The sequence below is a fragment of the Eublepharis macularius genome, chromosome 8, assembly GCF_028583425.1.
Source record: "Eublepharis macularius isolate TG4126 chromosome 8, MPM_Emac_v1.0, whole genome shotgun sequence".
NCBI classification, from domain to species: Eukaryota; Metazoa; Chordata; class Lepidosauria; order Squamata; family Eublepharidae; genus Eublepharis; species Eublepharis macularius.
The window spans coordinates 105,621,527-105,637,754 of record NC_072797.1 but is presented as its reverse complement, the minus strand read 5'-3'; the positions used below and the strand labels follow the sequence as shown (position 1 = coordinate 105,637,754).

General features: G+C 39.9%; 1 protein-coding gene across 1 annotated transcript in view; it reads left to right on the top strand.

The window, feature by feature from the left end:
* The window catches only part of PTPRD (protein tyrosine phosphatase receptor type D), a 513,284-nt gene that overhangs the window by 255,712 nt on the left and 241,344 nt on the right, over positions 1 to 16,228 (top strand). The window contains exons 10-13 of the mRNA XM_054986312.1: positions 5,615 to 6,196; positions 11,725 to 11,858; positions 14,065 to 14,209; positions 15,853 to 16,158. Of these exons, the coding sequence (XP_054842287.1) occupies positions 5,615 to 6,196; positions 11,725 to 11,858; positions 14,065 to 14,209; positions 15,853 to 16,158 (1,167 nt within the window). The remainder of the gene's footprint in view (positions 1 to 5,614; positions 6,197 to 11,724; positions 11,859 to 14,064; positions 14,210 to 15,852; positions 16,159 to 16,228) is intronic.

The following is a 16,228-nucleotide window of genomic DNA, read 5'->3' as shown; positions in this document are numbered from 1 at the left end:
ATGATTCCAGTGTAGACAATATAGGTTTGAAAAAATCTGAAAGTAATTCTAAGCTTTTCTTCAGTGTGAAACTGTGAGAAGGCACTAGATTTCTTTCACCACTGGCTTCCAAAAAATGAGGATGATCTTTATCGGCATGACTTTTCATTGAAATCATTTCAAAAGCATTCCCAACCAATGGTATCTCGAAACAACCTTAGGTTATAGCACTCGTAAGAAAATTATTTATTTCACTATAATAGAAGCTAGCTTGCCACAGGCAATTACAGAGATACATGGAAATACTCCACATCAAATACTCCACGAGCCTTTTCTGTTATCTGTTCTAATTTGATGCTCCACAATGCTCAAACTTATCATATTTGAAGGCAGCCTTTTAACTGAAATATATTTCTGAGATGTTGAGTGTAACACCCTGTCCAGGTCCATTTGAAATATGTGACGTTATCCCACAAGGTTACTAGGGCCCCCAGGGGCCAAATGGGTGGTAGGGGCCTGGAGAGGCACCTCCCACATGCTCCTGTACATATGCTCCCCCATTGCTTCAGAAAATGATGTCATTTTCCAGCGCAACGGAGCAGCTGTGGGTTGTACTGAAGTCAGATTCATTAAAAATTGCCCATTTGGGAGGTGATTTTTAATTAATTTGTCTTCAGTGGAAGCCGCAGCCCCCCCCCCCATCTCATCAGAAAAAGACAACATTGGAAAAGCTACAAGTTGCATTGGTTTCTGGACAAAGTGATTGAACAGGTGGTGGTGGAGCAGCTGCAGGGCTTCCTGAAGGATTCCTCTATCCTGAATCCCTTCCAGTCCAGCTTCTGTGCAGGCCATGGTACAGAAATGGTTCTGGTCGCCCTCACAGATGATATTCATAGACATCTGGATTAACATGGATCAACACTGCTCGTGTTATTTGCTCTTACATCAGCGTTCGATATTGTTCCACACAATCTGTGGTTCGACTGTCCCTCAGCCAATCATAAGAAGAGACAGACGCAGAGTCCTGTGAATGAAGCTAGTCTACAATGTTAATTAAACGTGGAGGAGCAAAGGTTATACAGAGAGTAAAGGGTTCCCTTGTGTCCAATGCTCAGTAAAGCTAAAGTAGATGTGCAAGGACAAAAACAAAGGATACCCGCGTAATCTTACTAACACATTCCAAAATTGAAACACAATATCATTAAATACAAACTAAACATTTGTAGTCACACAGCAGTACATAGAGTCAATTGCTAAACCATGTAAATTACTTTTAATATCCCTACTCACAGTCGGAAAACCATTTACACCGGTGCTAACATGCAGGTTCCTTTAACAATTGATAAAGTGCTTGGTGCCCAAAGTGCTTTTAATATTATTATTGCACAATCAATATAAAGTACAAATGCAACTTGTTGGAACGACTTGTGTTCATATGGTGCTCTACTTGCATTTGCACTTTATATTGATTGTGCAATAATAATAATAAAAGCACTTTGGGCACCAAGCACTTTATCAATTGTTAAAGGAACCTGCATGTTAGCACTGGTGTAAATGGTTTTCCGACTGCGAGTAGGGATATTAAAAGTAATTTACATGGTTTAGCAATTGACTCTATGTACTGCTGTGTGACTACATATGTTTAGTTTGTATTTAATGATACTGTGTTTCAGTTTTGGAATGTGTTAGTAAGATTACGCAGGTATCCTTTGTTTTTGGCCTGTTTTGATTACCGCATTTCTCTCTGTTGTAGCTAGTGACAATAGATGTGCAAAGCGTTTTATACCTTTTGATTAATTACAATATTTGTTCTATTGGCTGAAATATTACTGTGGTCCCCATTGGCTCAAGTGGGTTGCCACCTCTAATGATACAATAGTCCAGGGATATTCTTATTGGAAGAAATAACCTTGGACAACAGTATAATTACAATATTTCCCGATTGCCATTGCTTATCTTATCAGTGCTTGTTTTATCTTTAGAGGGAACTTCTCTCTTCCTTTCCCACACATCTCTTTCATAGACTTTTCATTTTGTCCATTTCTCTAGCCCATGTAACATTTTACCAAGGGTGCCCCAATGTTGCTTTCAGCAACCTTGTATGCTACCGGCAGAGATTGTTTTTCTGGGTTCCGTGGGAGGGGAGCACTCTCCCTTCCTGAGGAATGTGCTTGAAGTTGCATTTAGCACCCATTCTCTTTGCTCTGGGGCTTCTTCTCAGCCTTGAAAGGTACTACTAATCTGATTAACTCACAGCTAGCTTCCTTCTTTCAGTAACACATTTTCTTTCCCATTCTTCTTCTGTTGCTACATTTGGCATGAACAGCTTTACTAAGAAGTTTCTGTATCAACCTATAAGCAGTATCTAGCTAATAGTGAGTACAGGTGCAGGTATAACTACCTTATAGCAAGCTTCACAGTGACTAACATACATAACATACATTCTGCTTTGGTCATTTTGTTTTAAGTCTCATTCTCTTGCAAGCTGCATTACAAATACTACATTAGCCCCTGAGAAGAATAATGCATAGCAATAGTAAAGGCACATGAAATATTCATCTTCATTAAATCTACTTCCCACAATATGATCTGTTGACACACTGCTTTGCCGATGTGGGGATACAAGGGATAGCCTTGCAGTGGCTTGTCTCCTTTCTCCATGGACAGGATCAGAGGGTGGGGCTAGGGGAGAAATTGTCACCATGACACCCGTTGGTGTGTGGTGTCCCTCAGGGGGTGATACTCTCTCCGATACTGTTTAACATTTACATACTTCTGCTTGCCCAGCTGGTGCGAAGTTTTGGACTGGGTTGCTTCCAGTATGCAGATGACACCCAGTTGTATCTGTTGATGGGCGGCTGGCCCAACTCTGCCCCAGATGTTTTAGCTAAAGCCTTGGAGGCTGTGTCTGGATGGCTGAAGTCGAGTTGATGGAAATTGAATCCCACAAAGATGGAGGTCCTGTATCTGGGTTGTGGGTCGTTGGGTTCAGGGATCCAGCTCCTGGCCCTCAATGGGATGCCTCTAGCACCCACTTGATGGTTAGGAATTTAAGGTTGATACCAGATGCCTCCTTATCAGTGGAACATAGATCACAGTGGTTTCCAGGTCTGCCTTCTTCCATCTGCGACAGGCCAGGCAGCTTGCTCTGTACCTTACAACCCATGACCTAAATACAGTGATCCAAGCAATGGTCACTTCCAGGTTAGACTACTGTAACTTGCTCTATGCAGGGCTTCCCTTGGGTCTGGTCTGGAAATTACAGCAGGTCCAGAATGCAACTGCGTGTGTCCTCACGGGTACTCCATATAGGGCGCTCATAACTCCTGTCTTACAACAACTGCACTGGCTCCCTGTGGAACTTTGAATCAAGTTCAAGGTTTTGGTCTTAACCTATAAAGCCCGTAGCAGACTTTCTCTCTATATGCCCTGGAGGGTGCTTCGACCAGCCGTAAAAAATTTACTGGTAGTCTCTGCCCCCAGGGAGGCTTGCCTGGCCTCGACCAGAGCTAGGGCCTTCTCGGTCCTGGCTCCAACCTGGTGGAACTCTGTGGAAACCCAGTCCCAAGAAGACATATTATCCTTTTATTGGGCCTGAAAGATGGAGTTATTCCACCAGGAATATTGTTGAGTCTGGGGTTTAGGTGTGCTTTCCTGCCAGCCTCCTGTCTAGGGAGGGGGTAGTGTGACCCCGCTCCATCAATGAGATTGTTTGTTCTCTCCACCTCCCACCCTTTGAAATGTTATTGCGGCAGGGTATCTTGGGGACTGTCATCTTGAGTTTTATTATTGCATGAACTGTATCTTATGTATGTTTTAATGTAATTTTTAACTGTTGTTACTCCACTGTGAGCCCGTTTGCAGGAAGAGTGGACTAAAATCCAATAAATCAAATCAATTCAGCGTGACCCATAGCTTCCCCATCACACAGCGCAATGGGTGACTGTGGAAGTCCATGCACTTCTCCCTTCCCCATGCCTTTCCCCAAGTAACTACTTTTTGTCTTCGTATCAGAAAAAGTGAGCTGTGACTCACAAAAGCTCATACCCTACCACAAATTTTGTTAGTCTTACAGGTGCTACTAGACTCTTACTCTTTTCTGCTTTTTGTTATTTTTCATTTTTAATTGAACTTTATAAACAATAAAAGAATAAAGATTAATGTAACTACTGTAAATATCTATTCCCTCCCACTAATTATTTAAGAGAATTCCCAGACCCATGCCCATCTTTAAGGGTTTATATAGCATACAGATATGTTATTCGCTCATTTGTATATTTGTTCGTGTATGTGCGCGCACGCATTCTGATTCTTGAAGTCAGCTATTGTGATTTGGCCCGTCATATGGTCCTGCACATATAGTAGTAGTAGTAGTAGTAGTAGTAGTAGTAGTAGTAGTAGTATTCTTTATTACAGCACTTAGCCAGTACATTTACCATAAAATTTAAGTGCACATTTTACAACCATTTAAAACATGAAGCATATAAGTATATACAATTGAAAAACATAATTTCCTAATATCTATCCACATATATACAAAGTCTATTTATGCAGTCGTGCTTTTAAGCACTGTCAGAATCACAGGTCACACTGTGAGCAGTGATCTTGTGCACTGCTGGATTCTCATCAGATCTTCCTCAAGCAGGAAGAGCACTGATGATTGGTCAGATGTTCCCATGCTTGCACTGTCAACTGGTGCTAAATCTCTGGACTAGATGAATAGTTAGGTTGACTTGTCACTGTTGTAGCATTTGTGATTAGTAAAATTGCCCCAATTCTAATCACTGATATATGGGTTTCTGAATCCTTCCAACTGATTATGTTAATTGCGGGTTGCTAAAGACTGTGAAACAACAATCTATTGCTTTCCATTTTTTTTAAGCTTTGGGGAATCATCCTCTAAGGGAGCTTAAAATAAAGCTGTTCTTCCTTGCTTTCCCATTGTTATGCCTAGTCCAAAGCACTGAGAAATATTGTTTTCATCTTACCATACTCTGGGAAATCCAAAACATTTGTTTAACTTTGAAACCATCATGACAAACTCTAGGAAACTCTGGTTTAGAAAATATACTAAAATTTAAGAGGGCTGGCAGAAAACTTGAAGAAGTATCTCAATTCAAATTCCATGCACCAAATGGAATTAATTCATTTTTAAGCCTTGTGTTGTCTAGCTAAGTTGTTGCAGTGGCACAGTTTTCTACTTTTTCTTCCTCTTTAGGAACAGTAATTTTACGAAGGCATCCAAGTGGTCAAGTATATGTTAAGCATTTATTGTTGGAATGGCCTCTCACTTTTCTTGGTACTTAAATTATAGGCGGCAGACATTTGTGGATATCAGGCTTTAATCATGTTCTCCTTTTTCATTAATTTTCTCACTTTGTCAAACTAAATGTTGCTTGATTAGCAAAATATTTTATTTTTTTTCTTGTATGCTCCTGGCAAATTGAATAAAACAACAGCCCTTGTCTGGATTTTTTTACTGACAACTGTCTTTCAAATAGAAGATCTGTCCCATTAATGAATATACTTGATCTTTCACTTGCTTTTTCAATCACAATGCTTTTGTTTACTTACTCTTGATTACATGCTTTAGTATTTTGTCAATTGAATGAATTTTAATTTTCCCTCCCCCTAGCCTTACCTAAACCTCCAGGAACTCCAGTTGTGACAGAAAGTACAGCAACAAGCATCACTTTGACTTGGGATTCTGGAAACCCTGAGCCAGTGTCTTACTACATAATCCAGCATAAACCTAAAAGCTCTGAGGAACCTTATAAGGAAATTGATGGAGTGGCCACCACACGATACAGCGTTGCTGGTTTAAGCCCATATTCTGAGTATGAGTTCAGAGTAGTTGCTGTCAATAATATTGGACGGGGTCCACCCAGCGAACCTGTGTCAACACGGACCTCAGAGCAGGCACCATCTAGTGCACCACGCAATGTACAGGCACGTATGTTGAGTTCAACCACAATTTTGGTGCAGTGGGAAGAACCAGAGGAACCAAATGGTCAAATACAAGGTTACAGAGTTTATTATACCATGGACTCTTCCCAACACGTCAACAGTTGGTTGAAGCATAATGTGGCTGACAGCCATATCACCACCATTGGAAATCTAATACCACAGAAAACCTACTCTGTAAAAGTTCTTGCTTTTACCTCAGTTGGGGATGGACCTCTTTCTAGTGATATTCAAGTCATCACTCAGACAGGAGGTAAGATGGAATTTATGGTGAGAAATAGTTTTGAAATTTTACCAGATGTATGCCAGTTGCCTAGACCCACTCCAACGGTTCATCTAACTGTGGTGTGGATTTGCTTCATGTATTGGAAAAAATAAGATATAGAGTATATTGGAAATATGGTGAGCTAGACTGAGTCACTTGTTTTCTGACTTGTCTAGTTTATTCAATAATGTATATTTCTGAAGTATCTGTGCACATCTTTAGGAGATTTACATTGTCTCTAAATAAAGCTTCGTTTGTTAGCTCTCTCAATTTCTTTTCCTTTTTTTGTATGAAGATTTTATTCTTAGAAACTCCTTTTCATGCAGATCGATCCAGTTCTTTTGGTTTGCTAGTCTTCTCTGAAGAGGTTTCTTCAGATGTGTATGCTTATATCTGCTCATATGTTCAAATATGGGTGTGCATGAACATGTAATGTGGAGAGTGACCTTGAGCTGTCATTTCCCTTTTGGTCTTCTCCTTATCTTACCTTTAATGTGTAGTTGTATGCTGTTGGAATCATTCACAAGCTCCTTTCCCCCCTTCCTGAGACAAATAAATGATACTACTAGTCAGGTATTTAATAAAAAAAACCCTGTCCTCACGCTCTGAATTAATAAACATTCTAAGCACTGTAGCACACCTGCCTTTTGATTTTATATTGGTGTATCGCTGTACAACAAACACATTTTAAATACTTTTATTTATGTCATTCCCATTTAAGACTGAGATGTGGTAACCTGCTCCCTTCCCCCATGATCCTCATGGATGAGCAGGGATTTCATCCCAGTCATTTTTTCCCTGGCCCTAATCCTACCATGTAGCCATTAAAAGCATGCTCATTAAATTTTACTCTTGCTGTGTTGATATATTAATATAGTGGATTGGCCGAAAACAGACTGCATTATCTTTTACTTTTTAAAAAAAGTTGTCTTGCTTTTTATAGCTAAATTAGAAATAAATACAGTTATGGATGCTAGTGTGGAGTCACAGTTAGATTATTGGACTAGGATATCGGAGATGTAGGTTTAATTGCAGGCGAGTGCTAAGTGGGGGAGGAGAGTGGAGAGGAGGCACGGCGACAAAACACACAGACACGGTGCTGGAGGTAAAGAGGCCACAACTTTATTGAGATTACAGCTCAGGGAGCAAAGGCGTGCATAGGGCACAGATCCGAGCATCGGCTGACCCGTCTGCCAAGCCGATGACCCACACGCCCCCTCAGACCCGTGCTGAGGGGGGGACCCATGGGATGACAGTCAGTGGGATGCCACGTGGGTGTACACCCCTCTGTGAACCATCCCCTGCCACCTGGGAGTGAGGTGGACTGACAGCCCCCGACTGGGCATGCACCGGCCATTCCTCACTCCCCAGACCCCTTATAGGGATCCCCATAATAGGGAAACTGAGCCTGAGGGCCCTGTTTCCCCCCAAACGGATCGGTGCCCAATGCCCAATATGCAACCTACTCACTTCAAAGTTGTGACGAAAGGGAGGGTTGGGCGGGATGCCGCCATGGGCCAAGTGCTGAAGGGCGGGGGCCAGCTTCCCAGGCCTGGGGCTGCACCGGATGAACCTGGGCATGACCCCTGGCCCCCGCCCCTTCCCCGCCCTTCCACAACATGGCGGCCACCATGCCCTCTCCCCACTCGCCTCCCCCGCAACGCCCGCAATCCAGTCCCCCAGGTGAGTCTGGGAGCCGTTGCATCCCCACTGTGTCATAGAAACTTGCTGAGTGACCTTGGATCTGTCACCCTCAGCCTATCCTGCCTCATAGAGTTGTTGTGAGGATAAATGGAGGGGAGGAGAAAATGTAAGCCGCTTTGGGTCCCCATTAGGAAGAAATTAAGTAAATAAATAAATAAATTTTCCTTTGCCTATCATAGACATTTGTTCTTTGACCGTGCATGGGTATATTAGTTTATCTACCATTTATCCAATTTTATTGCAGTCTTTGACCACATCACTTAGAAGGAAGAGGCCTGTATTGCAACTTTTTTTTTTAATGCTTCCATTTGAAGTGGAGACCTGAAACCTGGCACTGGGCAAATTCATTTACAGTGAAATCTAAGCACTCTACTTAGGATTTCACTGTTATCTTTCTATTCCAGGAAGCATTTGCTACCCTGAGATTATTTAAGATTATCTTTTCAGGATTTGCCATTATCCTTCCATCTCCCCCAAAGTTTCAGCTCCTTTCCTTTTCCTTTGGTCTTTCTCGATCAAGGTGTAAGCAATGTAAATAAGCTTTGCCTGGTAAACAATAATTTACAGAGGTAAACAATTACAGAGTCTGAGTCTCTTCATCCCTGCCTGTAAATTTCCCACTATACATCTGGAGTCCTCCTGGTGTTAAAGAGCAACCAATGTTAAATTGTCATGTGGGGAGGGAAACGGGAGGAGAGTCTGTCTCTGTACTGTGCAATGGGACATTCTTGGCCCATTGGTGTAGAAATGGACAACTTGCCTCACCACAGCTAAATGATGGATTCTAAAGGACTCATTTATCTGGCAGGTTTATCTTCATTCTGCTAGTCATGCCTAGGTAGCATTGGCAACTGGAGTTCACTGCTGTAGCTATATTGATCAAGGTGTAAGCAATATAAATAAGCTTTGCCTGGTAAACAATAATTGTTTGACAGTGTGAAGAAGCACTGCTCAGGCTCCAGTATTCTGTAATAAAAGAACAGGTTTAGCTGTTGGGAGATGGGCAATGATTTCCCAACTGAACAAACAACTGTACATGTATTGTAGTGACGGTAATACATGCTTGGAATAATACATATTTGAAAACTGAAGCAATGGTGAGAGGATACAGTTTTATTATTAGCAGGACCCTACAGCCATTAGAAGGACTTGAGCAGAACTCTGCACTTGGAGGAGAGGGACTGGCTGTAGGGGAAAAATTAGTGATGGAAATTTGGCACCTGCAAACTTCCTGTAAGGGAGGCAGCAACAGCATACACCTAGAAGTTTATGATGAAGTTTTAGAGCTTACATTTAGATACTGGTAGACTGGCAAAAGGAAAGTCAACCATTATTTTTTTAAAAGTAGACAAAGAAGACGGCAAGGCAGGGAGGGATAAAAGAGGGAGAGAGGGGAAGTAGTGATTCTCCCCCCCCCACTCTTTTTAAGTAATTGTTTTTGATACAGGCAAGTTTTATCAGAACTTGCTAGGGCTAAGTAGGATTAAGATGTTTTTGTCTGGGATATTTTTAATACTAGGTTACAATTATATGTACAGCTATGAATTATTGTGGTATAAAGAATGATATATTATTGGGTTATGTGCAGTTATGGACTGGTATAATATATGCAGTAGTGATTGGGATATGTGCAATGGCATTTTAGCATATCGTTGGGTTATGCAACAACTTGATGGTGGTTTCTGTTGAATGGTAGATCACACAATGATGCATTGCTGTGTGCATCTCTATATGGAAATTTTCCCATTTTTCTCTCTTTCCTTTTTCTCTGTCTTTTTTTCACCCTGTTACTATTCATGAGAAGTGTGAAGTAATACAATTTAAATGACTGAGAACCACAGCAGCTGCACTTTAAAAGAAGCTTAAGTGAAATGGTTGTTTGTCTGGCCTACAAGGTCAGTCTCGGAGGGTATCTGATTCTACAGGCCCACAGTTAAACAGGTCCCAAGCTGTAATCAATTCCTCCTTTTTATTGGAAGGTTTTGCCAGAGCCAACAAGAAATTTCCTCATTGGTTACTAACTTCTAGCCCGAGGCCAGCTCAGGAAGGGGCTTGAAACATTTTTTGCAGCTGATCATAGAAATAGAAAAAGAGCAGTCTCACCTCAACTCCTAGGATGCAATTGAAGGTAGTATTGTCTATGGTGCAGAGTGGTATCTCTATGATGAATTCCTTTTCATTGGAAAATACACTGAAATAGTTCAGTTGTATACCTGAAGTATCTTTAGGGTTGCCAGCCTCTAGGTGGTGGCTGGAGATCTCTCAGAATTACAACTGATCTCCAGCCAACAGCGATCAGTTCCCATGGAGAAAATGGCTGCTTTGCAGGGTGGACTGTATGGCATTATACCTAGCCTAGGCCCCTTCCCTCCCAAAACACCACCCTCTCCAGGCTTCACCCCTCAAATCTCCACGAATTTCCCAACCTGGAGCTGGCAACCCTAAGTAACTTCAATGACTTTATTAGGAACATACTTTCTTGGTGTCTTGCAGCCACTTACCATTTTGAGGGCTGACCTATTAGACCCTTTCAGTGAAGCAGCATATTTTCTTATTAGTATTCTGAGATCATTTGGAAGCTGCAGTTGTGGGTAGCAGTGGCTGGGTAGCAATTCCTGTCTTTTGAAAGAGGAAGAAGCCAATTCTGACTTTGAGATGTAAAGTCCTTCTTTTCATTCCTGGAAAAGTGAGAGGACTCACTTTCCATGTTCGTCATATGGGCATGAGAGATACTCTCCCTCTGCCCTTACAAAGGTCTTGTGAACTCTGTAGAGTGCCCTTGCAGAGCCCCACTGACCCCTGGATGCCAATTTGCTAAATGTATTAGAAAGACTAAAAGAAAAACTTTTTTCAATTTTTTGACAACTTGTAAAACTTAGAAAGTAGTCAAAAGAAAATTTACTTTTAAAAAGGGAAGATGGATTTATATGGTCAAATACTGCAAGAGCTATGGCATTTTTATTTTTTTAAAGGAGAGTTGTTTTGAATTAGCTTTGATTGCCTGAAAATGGGAACTAAATGGTATTTACCATCCTGGAAAATATCTAAAATTTATAACACAGAAGTTGGAACATGTCAACATTGCCATCAAAGAAAAATCTATTTCTTTCCCATGTGATAGCATTGCTATAGAGCAGCTGCTTGGAGGGATTTAATTAGATGAACTATCCTAGAAATGTTGAGAATTCATCTCTCTTTTGATGCCAATAGTTTTATTCTAAATTTCATTGTAGATCCAGTTTCAGAGTCTATACAGGATTTATAGTGCAATCCTATGCAGAGTTATTCCAGTCTAAGCCCACTGTTTTCAGTGAGTTTAGACTGGAATAACTTTGCATAAGATTTGTATTTTACTGAGGCAGCAAGAGGGTTTTTTATTTTTATTTTTTTTTATAGCCATTGGAAATGAGAGTCAAGATCAAGTAAGCAAGAATGGCTGTAAACAGTATTTGAGTTTCTCTCTCTCTAGTGAAGCTGACTATTATGACAGTGATCTAACAAGCATAGACATCTGATAGAGCCATTGTATTAACGCATGTTATGAAGCAATACTCTTGCACTGATGTGAATTTGGACTCGTTATTGTTGTCATTAATGAACTTGTTCTGTTAATTATTAGAAATATATAAAGAATTAATTCAGTTGCATTCTTTGGTCATTTTGGTGTAAACTGTTTACATTTGTGTTTAAGAAAATCTTTAATTTAAAAAGGAAAGGCTGGTTTAGCGTAGACATCCGAAATAACCCTTAAGTAATTTTTATAAATGTGCAGAAAGAGCAACCTTTGTTGATACTGTATCCTCCTGCTTTAGTACCTGGACAGCCTTTGAACTTCAAGGCAGAACCAGAGTCTGAAACAAGCATATTACTTTCTTGGACCCCTCCACGGTCTGACACCATCTCCAATTATGATCTTGTTTACAAAGATGGAGAACATGGAGAAGAGGTAAATCAACAAGTGTCTCTGCTTTGACAATCTTCTGCATGTGTATTTCTTCCGAGTTATATGTGGCATTTCTGACACTGGTGAATGTTTCAGACATTACACTGAACCATGATTTTGCACTAAGTGAAGAAACACTTTAGTTGTATGCTCTATTTCTTTGTTTAGTCAGTTAGTTGATTTACCTACCAACAGGGCTTTTTTTCTGGGAAAAGAGGTGGTGGAACTCACTGGGTTGCCCTCGGAGAAAATGGTCACATGGCTGGTGGCCCCGCCCCCTGATCTCCAGACAGGGGAGTTTAGATTGCCCTCCGAGCTGCTCGGTGGCGCAGAGGGCAATCTAAACTCCCCTCTGTCTGGAGATCAGGGGGCGGGGCCACCGGCCATGTGACAATTTTCAAGAGGTCCCGGAACTCCGTTCCACCACGTTCCAGCTGAAAAAAAGCCCTGCCTACAAATATAGCACAAATTGCTGATATGAGAACAGTCACACTATAATTTGCATTTTCTCTGTAAACCATGATTGCAAAATACATTTTGTTTTTGATTTATCATCTTGGTATGGAAGGGAAGCACAACCCATATTTGCTCTAAACTAAAGGTGATTAAATGACTTTGTGCAAGAGAAAAGAGAATATAGGCCACAGAGCTTATTCAGGTAGTGCCAGGCCATAGCTTGATGTAAAGTAGGCGTTTGTGTCTGGGGCTCTAATTCATTGCCATGATGTCACTGAAGTAATATTCTTTTTGTGCTACCCTTTATGATTTTGCACAAATAACTCGTGAAATTAATTGTAGATACATTGCTAGTGCTCTGTGTTGTATTTCAGCTGGTATGAGAAGATCTACACACACACACACACACACACACACAGTTCCTCAATTTGTTCAAGCAGTGCCTTTGAATCCATCTGGAATTTTACTTGAGATGAAATTTAGTAGCAACTCTAAAGGAGTTGTCAAAGTTGTTTTATTATTGATAGCAAACTTTATGTTGAATACCAGAAAAAAATAGTTGCTAAGATCCTGCTAGGTTTGATGTAATTTTACATTTACATCAATGAAAAACTTCTTTTCCATTGCATATCTTTTCAGTAATATTAGTTGAAGTGTGTGTTGTTTTCTTAATCATCTTTTTAATTACTGTTTTCACAACAAAAGTCATAAACCCCAAGCCATCACACACTAAAAGGAAGGCCTAGAGGTTACTGGCTGAGTTAGAATGTGATTTTACTAAAGCCACCAAAAATTTAGCCACAGATAGAGTTAGTTGTTTGTCTTCATCTCCTAATAATCAAGAAGATTTAGTTTCTATAATCGTTATCTTAATCATGTAATTTGTTTAAATCTATAAGGGTTTGTACAAGGAAACCACAATTGATAAATACTAAGTTGGTCTTCTACTAATAAAGTTTTATATTTGAGTTTCTTGAGGTACTAACAGTGAAATCTTTAGGATTTCACTGTAAATGGCCTTTTTTTTCTGATTGTCATGTGCTTGCTTCCAGAATTCAAGATCACTGTCATTGGCCACCCTGATGTCTGTAACCAGTATAGGTTTTTATTCCAGTATTTGTGTATTCTTGACTAAATATCAAATTGCCTCCCTGCATCTAATTGTGATTAGTGCCTTATCCTTATTATTTGGGTAATTCAGAAGTGAACCAGATTGTTTGAATCTAATAATTATTTTCGATTGTTGATATACTCAGAAAACTCTTAACAAAATAGCCACATAACTAACCAAAGCAACACTGAAACACAGTGCGCGATGGTTGAACCGTCATCTGCTCTGATGGTTGAACCATCATCTGCGCTCATGGTTGCATAAACTATTATAACAACCACGTGGAGGCCTCTTGAAATCATTACATATAGTTGGAGCCCCATGAAGAAGGTATGTGTGGGAATCCCCACCCCCCAATGTTTTGGTGAATCTACATCCCAGGAATGTGCACTTCTGATACAAAGGTTCCAACACAAGGAGGCTTATTCACATTGTGTGGCACTTTCATACAACATTAGAGCTGTCTTGAATTGTTACCACATTGTTTTCAGGGGTCTCCCTATGGCAACTATAGTGTTTTAATTATCCTGTCTTTATAAGAAGAGGTTTTAGGATTGGTTTTAGGCTTTCTTTTCAAGAAAATGTCCTGATATCTGAATATTAAATAACTTTTTCCCTACATTTTTCTTCCTTCCCATTTAGCAGAGAATTTCTATTGAACCAGCAACATCTTACCACTTACAAGGTCTGAAACCAAATAGTTTGTATTACTTCCGTCTTTCTGCACGCTCTCCACAAGGCCTTGGTGCTTCAACGGCAGAAATTTCAGCTAGAACAATGCAGTCAAGTAGGTGTCTCTCCTTGATTACTTTATTTCTCTCTCCTTATTTTTTATTGGCAAGCAAGTGAAACCTTTTTCTTGCTGTTGGAATTTATTGAGAATCTAAATAAAATGTGTAGACAAACATGTAAACATGATGTTTATAGTTTCTTAAAAGAGTTATATGATGCCAAGTCATGAGACAAAATATTTTGGGCTCTCCCAAGAGCAATAGATCTTTTATCCTTTGCTTTGAAGTCAAAAGATCAAAAGAGACATGTTTTTAAAGGTCCCACAAAGAGTTATTACAGAAAATAGGCGGAGGGCACACACATGAACACGGGGTAGGCATCCAGAGAAAAAGATAATGCAACATTACACTAAAATCAATAAAACTTCTAATACATGTGCATAGCGTCCAATTTCCCAAACATGCAAGATGTATGACAAGCTTCAAGTAAGTCCACTGAAAGCCACTTGAAGTTGTATTAAGGTTTCTACCTTAATAAATTATAACTCCAAAGAGCCAAACGTTGTAAGTTGTTACACTTATCTGTTGACATATATAACAGTGGGCAGTATTTTTGCTCTTTTTGCAAAATTAACAGATGTAAATGATGGCTGCTTAAGTGAAATGTACTATAAAAATTAGTTAGAAGATGTTACTTTTTTTTTTTTTTTGCTAAGCATCCTTTTGTTTTCAAATAGCTGTTTTGTTTGTTATGAGGGGCGGGTAGCTGTTTATATGTGACATTATAAAATCGCTGGTAGACTTTAATTCTTTGCTAGACAAGGTTCTCCAAGAGGAGCTAAATATAAAAGAGACTGGACCTAGGGTAAGTACAAGTTACAGTCAGAATCATCAGCCCTGTCACTTTTTTCATGGTAGGTAAATCTTTGCCTAAGAATACCATCATCACTTTATTGATTCTGCATGCCTTATAATATGTTAAGTGCATAGGGGGAAAATGGATTTAAAACAATTGTATTTGGTTTAATCAGGGTCGGCTCCATTGCAAGAGACACAAGCTGCAATCCCAAGAACATATACTAGGGAGAAAGTTCCATTGACTTCAGTGGGACTTACTTCTGTGTATATCTGTTTAAGACTTCACTGACAGAAGTGGGTTGGATAATTTATTTGGGAGAAGAGGGCTGCAATTTTGAATGTATGAACATTCAAAATAGCTGTGAACCAGCAATTTGTGTAAGGTAATATTTTCTACAATGGGAAGGACACAGTATACACTGACCAGTATGTCTGTCATGCTAAAATAGTGATTTGTTTGGGGGGGTATTTTTTTTTGAAAAATAGACCAATAAGCATAAAAGATAGAAGCTTAGGTGTATAGATACATCACAGTATGCTTGTGGTTTGTATTTCAAGAAGAATTGTTAATCACAGGTAGGTAACAGTATATTGAGGCTCATTTTCATGTATTTTCCCCCACATCCCTTTTCACTTTTAGTTCATTCATCTTCAGTTGATTCACTTTAATAAGCCAAGGCTCATAAGATTATCTGAAGTTTTTTCTTTTAAATTTGTGATTTTTATTTTCCCTTGGGTTGCCCTTTATTATTTATTTATTTATTTCCTTCTGTTCATTTTTTTCCCTCAACCACTTCTGTCCTTTTACTTAAATCCTCCTTTAACCCACTACTGAAATTAGAGCCATCAGCTCCTCCTCAAGACATTAGTTGCAACAGCCCCAGCTCCACTAGCATTTTGGTAAGTTGGCAGCCTCCTCCAGTGGAAAAACAGAATGGAATTATCACTTCATACTCCATCAAGTACACTGCAGTTGATGGGGAAGATGACAAGTCCCATGACATTTTGGGAATTGCTCCGGACACTACACAATACCTTTTGGAACAGTTGGAAAAATGGACTGAATATCGGATTTCTGTGACAGCCCACACTGATGTTGGACCTGGCCCAGAGAGTGAATCTGTATTGATTCGGACAGATGAAGATGGTATGTTGCCTCCAACTCATCAGTTTGACTCTTTCTCTCAATCTGCTTTGTATGGTCTAATTCCATTTTT